Genomic DNA, 12,998 nt, shown 5'->3' with positions numbered 1-12,998 from the left:
AAACGCAAAAGAATTCTCCGGAGCTAAAATCCACTCCTTCTAAAGAGCCATCAAGTTTCCCAAAGATGACGTTTCCACTTTGGTCCAAGATGCACACAAACTTGTCAGTTGTTTCCGGAGCCATTGGACCTTTTTTTATGAAATTTTTATTAGATGTTTTCTTATTTTTTCTCCGTTTCGATGTCATGCCCTTCTTGTCATCAGTTTCTAAGTATTCTTGAATGTGCTGAACCAACGCTTTCTGGTTGCTCAGATCAAATGTAGTTAACTGCTCATGAGAAAGCTGTTTGTCGTTTTTTTGGATTATAGCGGATGGAATATTTTCCTCAATATCATCGAAATCCTGCTTCTCTGTTTTAAAACCACCATTAACCGCAACGAATGTGAATTCTACTCCTATATTATTGTTGTTGGCTGAATTGGACAACCTGTAAAAAACCGAGAATAAGAGTTTTTATGAGACTAAAAATTAATGAACGACCCGATTCTGAAGAAATAAGAGAATAAAACAATGTTAGTTAGTGTAATTGCACAAGTGTGGAAATTGGTCTGGAAATTTAGCAGAAAAAAAAAACGCAATATTCCTGCACATTTATTGTACACTTTTAACATGTGTTTTCATATGAGAATTGAGTAAAGATCTGCTCACAAAGCTTTTATCACACACATTGCAAATATATGGCTTTTCTCCAGTGTGAGCACTTCGTATGTGTAGCGTCAAAGTGCTCCTCTGAGTATATCTCTTGTCACAAAGAAGACAAACATGAGGCTTGTCCTTAGTGTGCACCTTTAAATGTTCTTTTAAAAACTTTTTACACGTAAACTTTTTTTCACAGTAACTACATATAAACGGTTTTTCTCCAGTGTGAATCTTCATGTGATCTTTTAAGCTCTGCTTCGACAACACGGCTTTGCCGCACGTTTCACACAAGTGCCGTTGTCCTTCGTGATGAGTTTGAACATGCTTCTTTAGTATACTCTTGGAGGTGCAAACTTTCTCGCAAAGATCACAAGAAAATTCCGGTGGTTTGTACTCTTTATTATGTTGAGTATTCTTATGAGATTCTAAATACTTCTCGAAGAATATTCTACCACAGGTATCACACGCAACTTTCTTCGCAGCATGTTGTTTACAGTGATTAGCAAAAGATGTTAAAGCGTCGTATCTATATGTTTTACCACAGTGTGGACAAATTAGTTTCTTATCAATATGACTTCGTTTATGGCGATAGAGATATTTAACATTCTTAAATTTCTCTTCACAGACATCACAGGTGTATGGCTTCTCGTCGGAGTGCATAGCTCCATGAGATTTGAGAGAGTATTGGTCCCGGTAACCTTTACCACAAACATCGCAAAAATATCGCAACGGAATATGCGATCTGCGATGAGCTATCAACTGACTTAGAGTTGGAAATGTGGATGGACACTTCTTGCACCTGCGTATAATTCTTCGAGGACCTTCGATTGGTCTGAAACACAGACAGGAGCAATTAGAACAAAATGGGACGTAAAGGGAACAGTAGAACTCCGGTAAAGCTAAACTAAAGAATCGTTCGTTGTGAACGCTGCCACCAAATGTAGCAGTTTTTTAACTCAAGTACTGACTTCACTGACACTTTTTGGTGAACTAATTCACCGATATACAAATGTATATTTAAATATTGAACAAAAAGAACAATTTTAGCGTAAATACCAGAAGGTGGTTGCCAGAAAAATGCAGCTCCTCTATAAAGTTAATGTAGACAATCCAAATGCTTTTACCAACTAAAAGTACTAACACAGACGAAAGCAAACAAGACACTGCCTAAAATCCACATATCATTTAAAAAAAACTCGGGCTTTATTTTTAAAATTTATTCATTCGTTACAAAGAATGGTCATTTTAAATAGACAAAATAAAACAAAACGTGTATTCATATTAAATTTCAACTATGTTTTATAAAATAAAAATTACTAATTAGTAAAAGTTTTTTACTTTCGTTTTTTGCTCTAATATGAATCTTTCAAAGTCCTCTTTGATTAAACGCTTCATAGCAAAATTCGCAAACAAATGGTCGCTCATTCGTGTGTATTCTCAAATGTTATTTTATACAATTATTTGTTGAAAAGCTCTTATCACAAAATCTGCACCTAAACGGTTTTTCTCCGGTGTGTATTCTTAAAAGATACCGTAAACAAACCGAAGAAACCACTTGTTTACCGCAAAAAGAACCTAAATACTTCACAGCATTATGCATCTCAATGTGGCGTTTGTAACCATTTTGGTACTTAAAAACCCTTTCACATAAGTGACACCGAAAATGAGTCAAACATTCGTGTAATTTTCTATGATTTTTATACTCAGCTTCCGTAACATTTTGATCGCACTGTTTACACTCAATGGTAGAGTTCTTGTGTTTGCGTATATGACTACTCAGAGCTGCTTTTCCAAATTGGTTGTATATTTTTCCACACATGAGACAAATGAATTTTTGATTAGGATTTTGATGGCATCATTTATATATTTGTTTTTGTACTTAAAACCCGTACTACAAAAATCAGGTGTGGAGTTTTTCTTTTGTGCGAAATGTGTTGTGGAGTTGCAGGCGATAATTGTCTTCGAAGCCCTTACCACAAATATTACACACATGTTTTTTGTTCAGATTGTCTTTTCTGCGATGATATACTAGTTTTTTGTCGACATCAAAACTCAGATTGCACATACTGCAATGATACATGTTTTTGAAGAGAATATGAACGGGTTCTTTTGCTTTCATTCAAATTGAGAAAAACCTGGAAATGTAAAGGTCCAAGAAGTGGAAAATTGTATTAAATTGGATTGATGACACGTAATAAAAACAACGATAATATCGTTTATTAAAACCAGCCGTAATAAAATTAAGTTCTAAAACAATACATTAAATATCTCCTGGCCAATGAGATTTTCGATGTGCAGTCAATAAAGTTTTCGTGATAAATCCTTTGTTACAGATGTCACACACATGAGGCCTTTCCCCGCTGTGCACAGCTCGAATATGCAACTGCAAGGAAGTTCCTTGTGTATACTTTTTTTCGCAGAACTTGCAAGCATATGGTTTTTCTTTAGTATGCACATTGATATGACACTGTAAATGGTATTTCTTCGTAAACCTCTTTCCACAATAGGTGCAGGCAAATGGCTTCTCCCCAGTATGCGTCTTTTTGTGATTATTCAAACTGGTAACAGATGCCATTTCCTTACCACAAATATCACACAAATGTCGTTTGCCCTCGTGATAAATCGTAACATGAACTTTTAGATTCTTTCTTGTGGTGAAAGCTTTTCGACAAAATTCACAAACGTGCGGTTTTTCACCACTATGTGTCCAGCTGTGATCAGTAAGATGCTCCTTCTTCCTAAAGCTCTTATCGCACTTATCACATTTGTACGGTTTCTCGTTGTTATGAATCATTTGATGATTCCTTAAACTTTTCTTTGACGACACTTTTTTACCACAGGTTTCACAGATGTGCCAGGTACGTTCTCCTTCGTGACACGTTGCAATGTGGTTCTTTAAATTGTACTCAACAATGTACTCTTTATCGCAAATTTCACACTTGTAAACAGGTTGTACAAAATTTTCTTCGTGCTTCTTTAAGTGTGCTTTTAAACTACCTGGATCACTAAAACTTCTTTTACAAACATCACAAGTGTAACGCACTCCTTTATGAGCCAGACAATGTTTCCGAAACGAAGAACTGGACACAAAGACTTTATTACAGTCGGGACAAACTAAACCTCTCGGATTTCTATGCCTCCGTCTGTGTTCTTGTAACTGTTGATATGTTTTCAAGGGTTCTTGGCAGTCCTTGCAGTAGTACTTTGTTTCATCGGAATGTATTTCAGCGTGTTTATTTAAGTTCCACTGGTCCTTAAACATCTTCTTACATACTGTACAAGTGAAGGTTTTTAATGTGTGCATGTCCTTTCGATGTTTCCGCAACGTTTTGTAGGCTGGGAATGTTCTGTCACAGATTTTGCAAAGGTTTTGGCTTGTTTTTGATTTGGTTTTATTGTCACAGTCAAGTGGGTCGGTTTCTTCGAGTTTTACAGAAACATCGCTGTACCTGAAATGAGAATTGAATTGAGTTCATGTCTCTAATTAAATGCGAGTAAGGAGACAAGGTTGTCAAAAAACGCAACAGAAAAGTGGAATATAATTTTAATTACCTAATGCAACTTATAATGAGCGTTCAGTAAGCTCTTCGTTACAAAAGCTTTGGAACAAATTAAACAGATGTGAGGTTTATCACCAACGTGTACTGTTCGAACATGCAGCGACAGTGTAGATCCTTGAGTGTAACTCTTGCCGCAAAATTTGCAAACATGTGGTTTCTCCTTCGTGTGTACTCTTAGATGTATAGTCATATGCTGCTTCTTCGCGAAACTTTTAGTACAAAAACTACACGTAAATGGTTTTTCTCCAGTGTGCAGCCTCATGTGCACTTTCAAACTGCCAGCAGATGTCAGAGCTTTACCACAAATGGCACATAGATGTTTCATTTTTTCATGATTTACAGCAATATGTGCCTTCAAACCCATCTTCGTAATGAATCTTTTCTCACAGATCTCACAATGGTTTGGTGTTTCATTATCGTGAGTTCTAAGATGTTCAGTCAAATGCTCTTTCCTCCTATAAGCCTTATCACACATTGTACAAGAAAAAGGTTTATCACCGGTGTGGGTATAAACGTGATCTCGCAAACTTTTCTTCGATGATAATGTTCTGCCACAAGTATCACAAATAAATGGTTGACTTTCACCCTTATGGTCTCTGTTAATGTGAACACTAAGATTCTGAACTGAAGAATAACGTTTTTCGCAGTGTGTGCAACCATAAATAAGTGAAACGTAATCATCCTGATGTCTTTTTGAATGCTTATTTAGATTATAACGATCTTTAAAACCTTTTTGACATTTATCACATTTAAACTCTCCATGTCTATGAAGTGTCCTGTGTTTAGACAAAGAAGATGGATGAAAAAATCGTTTGCCACATTCTAAACACGAGAAACCTTCAGGATTAGAGTGAACTCTCTTGTGAGATTTGAACTGAGAGTCAGTTCTTAGGTGTTTCTTACAAACTTCACAGTAATAGTTTCTCTCCGTCACGTGAGTTTCCGCGTGTTTTTTGAGACTCCAACCATCTTTGAAAGACTTTTTACAGGCATCACAAACGTATTTTTTGATATGTGATTCGCGACTATGTTTTCTTAGTTTTTTATAGGATGAGAATGTAGAATTGCATGTGTTGCAAATGTGTCCTTTCAGTGATTTTGAGCTCACTTCAGTGACAAATACATCTTCATTCTTCAATTTTACAAAGACATCATTGTATCTGAAAATGATTCAATTAAGTATAAACTAACTCGTTTATAAAACAAAGCGCAAAACAATCAATCGTTTGAATACTTCGACCAAAGTTTTAACATTTAGAATGAAAAATGTAATTAAAAACGGGACAAACAATAAATTTGTATTTAACGTAAATAGATACATTTTTTCAATACATCTGACTAGATCTTTCTTCAGTACATTTGGTTTAACTAACATTTACTGGTCTTACATGTGTACAAAAATATTTGAGATGAAAATCCAACGAATTCATTGCACAGAGTGACTTTTTAAATGAGTATTAAGAACAGCTCTACTGATAAAACTCTGCGAGCATATTACGCACTGATACGGTTTTTCCCTAGTGTGAATAGCTCTCACGTGTACGTTCCAAGAGGAGTTTTGTGAAAATCGTTTTCCGCAAAACTGACAAATGTACGGTTTTTCTTTCGTGTGTATTCGAATATGTACCGCTAAATATTTCTTAGATGAAAAACGCTTTCCACAAAAAGTACAACTGTATGGTTTTTCACCGGTATGAGTAGCCATATGTATCTCCAAAGACCTCGTCGACGTCACAGTTTTTCCACAGATCTGACACAAGTACAATTTACCTTCGTGACTTTTTTGAACATGAAGATTTAGACTTTTCTTATAAGCAAATTCTTTGGGACAAAATCCACACTTTAGAAGTGTGTAATTGATATCATGAATTTTCTTGTGGAAGGTTAAGTCACCTTTGATTTTAAAAACTTTGTTGCAGATTTCACAAATGTGCACTTTATGGTGGAAGTCCCGATGTCTATGGTATGAGCCTTCTGTGCCAAAAATCATTTGACAATCCAAACACGGGTACTTTCTTTTAGCATGACGTCGACGATGACCTCGTAACTGATTGCGAGTTCGTAGAGGTTGTTTACAAATATCACAGAAATATGGAAAAGCAGTGGAATGTATTTCCAGGTGAAGTTTAAGATTGTAGATTTTTCTGAACATCCTGCCACAAGTGGGACATGTGTATTCAGGTTTGAGCTCGGGAAGAAATGCTTCACACTTCAACCTGGAAACGTGATAGAATTAACAGTTGCATTCTATCGGAATGTAATAAGAAAGAAGCAACAATGATAAATAGACGTTTATTGTACATCTTCAACATGACAATTCAGTGAGTGCACTTTCTCATGAACTCTAAGAGCACCTCTGGTAGAAAACCCCTTTGAACACATTTCACAAACAAAAGGTTTCGTTTTCTCATGCACCCTTCTTACATGTAAGTTGTAACTACTAGAATTAGTAAACGCCTTGTCACATTCGCCACAACTATACGGTTTTTCGTTAGTATGGATCCGCTGATGAATTATGAAATGTTGTTTTGTTATGAAACTTTTTTGACAAACATCACAAAAGAATGGCTTGTTTCCAGTATGCGCCATCATGTGTTCTTTCAAATTTTGAGGGCTTGCTAGAGATTTTCCACACACCTCACATATACATCTCTTCCCTTTATGAACAACAGTCACATGTTTATTGAGTCCACTCTTACACTTGAAGATCTTTTCACAAAACGCACAAGGAAGAATAATTCCTTCGTGGACCTTCCTATGTTGTCTCAATCCATCTTTTTGATTAAAAACCTTTCCACACTCATCACAAGGAAATTTTTGTGAAGCTTTGTGAAGTCGGCGATGAGCATAAAATGCCGTAGCTGAAGAAAAATTATACGCAATTCCACAATCTGGGCAATTCTGGCCCGCTAATGAATGAATAAGCCGATGACTGCGAACCAGATGAGTCGATTTAAGATATTTATCACAAACTTCACAATAGTGTTGCAACTTATTGTCATGTGATTCTAAATGTAACTGTAGCTGATGGTTACTTCTGAATATTTTACCACAAATTGAGCAGAGGTGAGTTTTGGTTTTAGGAAGATGAGCGTGGTATCGGTGTTGGCGTAATAAAAGATAAGTGTTGAATCTTTTTTTGCAAGTTCTGCAAGTATGGATCTTATCGGAGTTTTCGTCTAAAGAAAGTGAATCATGCTTTTTGGGGTCCGGAAAGTTGGGATCCAACCTGGAAATACAACAATGTTACTTCTGAGAGAAGACGATGCAGCTTTTAATAGAATTTTGGTAAAAGAAAAACTTAAAATTGATAAAATAGATATTCTTAAGTAATACTTTAGTAGACTTAACAAACAACCACAAACTTGTACTCAGAATCAGCAAAAAGACTGACAATCATACCTACCCTTTTGTAAGTACTAATACATTTTATAGTTTTTGTATAGCCGAAAACTGGAGATTTTTGTTACTTAAGTAAAGCAAACTTTTCTGGTGTAAGATTTAATGTTTGTACAAACTCTTAATTTACGTTACTGCCGGTAAATTTACCGATTGTAGAAATAGTAGCCTTAGCCCATACGTGAGACACATTTTGTTCATACAAAAATCAGTTAAAATATTTTTTAAGTGGACAAAATGCCATTATACTTGAATGTAATAAATTTTTTGAAAAAAGACCTTTTAATTTATTACAGTAAAAATTTGTACACATATTGCGGTAACTTTTAGCAGCCTTTTAGCATTTTTTATTTGTAAAAGTAATTATTTTGGAAGCTGCTGTAGCAGATCTCCGAAACCACCTCTAAAAAAAACGTCTTGCGGTGAGAACAATATCTCAGGACTGGATTATTTAAAATAAAAAAACAAAAAAACATTTCGTTAAGATAATGTATTGTCTTAAAATTAATCGAAAGAATTAGCAAAAAAATATTTTTTAACAAAATGACGTTTTCTCAAAAAAAAATATTGACTTTGACACAAATTTAGATAGTTTTTAAAATGGAAAATATTTATTACTGAGAAAAACCTTCGATTAATTTCTTGAAAATATACTTATATACCTTAAATAAAAACAATTTTCCATGTAGTCATGTAACCGTGGTATAGAATTTATTTGACAAGTCGAATGAAATCAAAATGAGTTACATAATGAAAAATGTGCATTCTTTCTTGTTGTAAAGATCACTTCTCTTTTCTTTATTCACATATGATTTATTGTATGAGTCGGCCGTGGGTAAAAAAAAGTGTTTCGTAAGTTAGGGGAAAAGCACCAAATATTGGATACTTATAAAGAAATATATCAAAAATACTTGCTTTTAAATTGAATCAATGATTATTTATATTGAGTTTGAAATGTTTACTTTATGATTACGTTTAAATTAAAAAATATACGTTTTTTTTTTTATCAGCAAATATGTATTTTGTCATAAATTTGATGTTCTGAAAAAAGGTTTTCTTATACTAGATCTCCAGTAGTGGGTATCAAAGATCCGAATATCGGATGTCTAATAATATGACCCAAAAATAAAAATAAAAATATTGTTTTCATTTATTTATTTCAAAGGTTTAATTGTATTTTAATGAACAATTTAAAATTTGTCGTAATTAAAAAAATTCTAGTAAACGACGTCCTTCAATGCAAAAATCACAAATAAAATCGATAGCTTGAGTCTCAACTACTCCGGAACATAGCTCATGACACCATTGATAGCAAACGATACATTTAATCCATTTTTCTCCTTGGGTGTCACAAGAATAGGACTGAGTACAGTAAATACATGAAACGTCTTCTTTATCGCGGTCGTTTTCGTCTTCACTTTCCAGTACAATTTCAGTATCCGTATCATCACTGCTGCTGCCTCTTTTCTTAATCTTCTTACCTTTTACAGAGTTAATTTTCTTTCCCACTCTTTTTCTTGTATTAGCCACTTTTGTCTTTTTTTTCATTGATTCTTCTAGTTGCAATTTATGGGGTGATGATGTGAGTACTGTTGGTTTGCATTGCCTCTTTGTTTGTTTAGAAGTGGTTGTAATAGATGGTATTGGCACGATCTCTTGTGACGATCCCAACAATTTTAAACTTCCTAGCAAATTGGTTGTGGGTGTAACAAGAATATTTTTCTGATTCATTGATGTGGAGGTTGATGGCAATGGACTCTTTGGTTGGTCATCTTGAGGTAATCGAGAGTCGCTATTGTTATCACATTCAACTGTCGCAAGATTAGTTGTCTGATCATTCACTGCAAAGTCGTGATCACGAAAAATATTTTTGTTGAAAGGGCATATGCCTGTTTTCTCAAACGCCTTAGTGGCTATTTCTAAAGTTGCTGCCTTGGAATATGCCTTGTTAACCAATTCAGAAATTTGATAAACAGAAACTGTTCTTCCTGGATTAGCTCTTAGCCATGTTGCAATTTCTTGAGCGTAATAAGTTTTAAACGGTGACATAAAGCCGACATCTAGAGGCTGAATTTTATGTGATGAATGTGGCGGGATTGATATTAGAATAACGCCATTGTCTTTAGCCATTTGTATGACATCTAAATTCCGAGTGTGGGATAAGTGGCCATCTAATATTAACACGACAGGTTGTTCTTTACTTGGTTTAACAAAGTCTAGAAAATGTTGAAACCACTTTGTAAATAAATGAAGCTGTATCCATCCTGATTTGTGAGCTCCAAATATAGAGCCCGGTGGTGCTCTATCTTCAAGTTCTTTTTTCATATTGACCAGTGGAAAAATGAATAACGGGGGGACAAAAACACCCGCCGCACTCATGCAAAAAACCAATGTCACCAAGTCACCTCTTCCAGCTGAGCTTATGCCTCCTACTTGTTTTTGATCCTTTTGACAAAAAACCTTAGCCATTTCATGCTGTTCAATTGTAACACCGGTCTCGTCTACGTTAAAAATTCGAACAGGATCAAAGTTAACTTTTGTTAGTTCTGGCTCTAAGATATTATCGAAAAAATAGGAAACCTTTTCTTTCGTAAATCCACGTGCTCGCATGGCGGTTGTTGCTTCTGGTGTTCCAAACGATAGAGAAGGATTCCTTTTCAAAAAAGCAGCCATCCACTTTTTACCTGCTTCGCCTTTGCTTGAAAATTGATGAGGAATATTATTTTTAATGGCTAATTGAAAAGCCATTACTCGGATGTCCCTAGCTCTCAAACCATAATATCTTTGCACCATTTCTAGGCAATATTTTGCAAGCTCACCTTCAATCTCGGGACTAAATAAAGATTTCCGGCCCAGCTTTGTAGCAATAAGTTCGTCCAAGTTTTTTGGATTTTTCACGTAATATTCCAGAGTACTTTTAGGCACTCCAAAAACTTTGGAGGCTTTAAGATAACCCATCTCTTTATTTTTGACAGCCTCGTAAGCTTTTTTCATGTCATCTGGACACCACTGTTTTCTTTTTAGAGGTGGCATTATAGATCTGCAACAATTAACACATAATTATATTATTAGTTTAGTTTATTACTAAGTTTAAATTACATTTACCTAATATTGAATATCTAATATTGAGGGCACCATATTATCCAATATTAGGGATTTAGCATACTTTGTTTCGGAGAGAAAATTCGGTATTCATTATGCCAGATTATTAATTTTTATTGATTGTTACTGTAAAACAAACATAAAACAAACAATAAATATGATTTACTTACCCAATAACTCAAATTTTATAATAAATAAACGCATTTAACCCGCACAAACAAAATATTCAAATTTGAATATTGAAAAACTGACACGTGCAGGAAATCTATGATCTAACATCTTGTCAAACCGCAGCCAATGATGTAGCGGTAACTAATGGCGCGCTTTTTCAAACTCAGTTATCAGATTATCATATTAGGCAACCATCCCAATATTCGCTTCGCCCTTACAAATCACATTTTTTATCTTATTATTTACTTATTATTTTCTTTAGTACTGCCTGAAATTAATTAAAATTTATTAAATGTTCGCAGTGTAGTCCCTACCACCTTTTTTATTTTTTTGGAAGTAATTAGACACGAACCAATGTCAGATTGATACTTTTTAATGTGAAAAATCAAAATTTATTGGATCAAATCTTGGTGTTGACAAAAATTATCAAAAATACAATTTATTCAACACCAAATTTCGTCAAAAAGTGCTGACGCGCGTTTCTAGATTAAATTAAAAGTTTCATCAATGTAGTGGTCATTGTCAAAAACATGTTAAGCAACGCTTCATTTTTCAAATCTTCCAAATTTGAGGAGCTTGATGCTTTTTGAACCTTTTTAAAATTTTTAAAATTGACGGGTCGACACGCTTTTAGTACATAAGGACGAATTATTTGTTAGTTTTAATTAATTCCTCGCTCTGATGATGGCAGCATTGCTATCTAAACGCGCGTCAGCATTTTTTGACCAAATTTGGTGTTTGCGAATAAATTGTCTTTTTGATAAAAAAAATCAAAAATTTTCATTTTGATTACGATTTTCTACTAATTTTGCTTTATTTTTATCAAAAAAGTCGAATTTTTATCTACTTTTAATTAGTTACATATCTCAAAAATTAATTTTTATTAATTGAAATTGCACGTAAAAATTGATCAAATTGATGACATACACGAAAAATTAAACCTGAACAACCAAAAAAAGCAGAATAATACAATTTTGAAAACATCGTAACTAAAAAAAAAAGTACTGAAAGTGGCAATAAATTTATTCTCAAACTAGATCTGAAAATTTAGTCTCATTTACTTACCTTACTTGCTTAAAATTGATCTGGTTGATCCCTCAGATGCAGCTTCCTCCAACTTTGCAGAAATAAAATTAAAAAAAATTTGAAAATCTATATTTTGTTACGAAGTAGGTATGTAGTATTTACAAGAGAGCCTAAATTTACAAAATTTTTGTAGGATGCGTCCTCACATGTGACTGTAACATCGCATTACTAACAAATCGTTTCGAACAAGCAACACAACTAAAAGGTTTCTCTTCGTTATGAACTCTTCGAATATGAAGCGTCAAGGGAGTCCTTTGGGAATACCTTTTTTCGCAAAATGGGCAAGCATGAGGTTTTTCCTTCGTATGAACTCTCTCGTGATCAGTTAAATGCTGTTTCTTGGCAAACCTTTTATCACAGTAACTGCAAGGAAACGGTTTTTCCCCTGTATGAATCAAAGTATGATCCCGTAAGCTCGCAGCGGACATTAAAGCTTTTCCACAAATCTCGCACAAATGCCTCTCGCCATTGTGCAACTTTTTTACGTGCTTTTTTAAACTATTCTCACTTTTGAAGACCTTATTGCATTCCTCGCAGTTGACTTTGATTTCCTGATAATCAACGTTATGTGTTCGTTTATGACATTTCAACATAAACCGGCTTCTGAACATCTGTTGGCAAATGTAACAGGAATACTTGACACCTCGATGACTTCCAAGGTGCTCTGTGTACGCTGAAGTGCTACGAAAATGACGGCCGCATTCTGGGCAAATATGAGCAGTTGAGGGAGTGGTATGTTTTTTCCGGTGATTAGCAAGTTGTTGCTGCGTCTTGACATATTCATCACAAAAATCACAGTAATAGGTATTTACTTCGGAATGAATCTCACTGTGTTGTTTAAGACGGTAACGTTCTTTGAAGCGTTTACCACATGTAGAACATTGGTAGCGTTCAGGTGTATGGACATCGTGGCGATGTTTCTTTAAGAGTTTGTAATTTTCAAATTTTATATTGCATAATGTGCAAATGCATTTTTTCTGAAGCTGGATATTACCGAATCTGAAAAAAATAACGAGTTTTAACTCCTCTCCTTTTGCAGT

General features: G+C 34.6%; 2 protein-coding genes across 2 annotated transcripts in view; both read right to left on the bottom strand.

Moving 5' to 3' along the window:
• The window catches only part of LOC148178279 (uncharacterized), an 84,295-nt gene that overhangs the window by 64,238 nt on the left and 7,059 nt on the right, over positions 1-12,998 (bottom strand). The window lies entirely within an intron of this gene.
• Positions 8,738-10,825, bottom strand: LOC148178280 (uncharacterized). The gene is made up of 2 exons (XM_088050363.1): positions 10,705-10,825; positions 8,738-10,639 (listed from the first exon to the last, which is right to left on the bottom strand). Exon 2 carries the CDS (start codon positions 10,630-10,632, stop codon positions 8,806-8,808), a length of 1,827 nt encoding a protein of 608 aa, XP_087906489.1. The 5' UTR covers positions 10,633-10,639; positions 10,705-10,825; the 3' UTR covers positions 8,738-8,805.

The sequence above is a fragment of the Gnatocerus cornutus genome, chromosome 2 (genome assembly GCF_029298725.1).
Source record: "Gnatocerus cornutus isolate USDA-ARS CGAHR chromosome 2, icGnaCorn1.1, whole genome shotgun sequence".
NCBI lineage: Eukaryota > Metazoa > Arthropoda > Insecta > Coleoptera > Tenebrionidae > Gnatocerus > Gnatocerus cornutus.
Note: the sequence above shows the minus strand (reverse complement) of the source record. Positions and strands in the feature narration are given on the sequence as shown.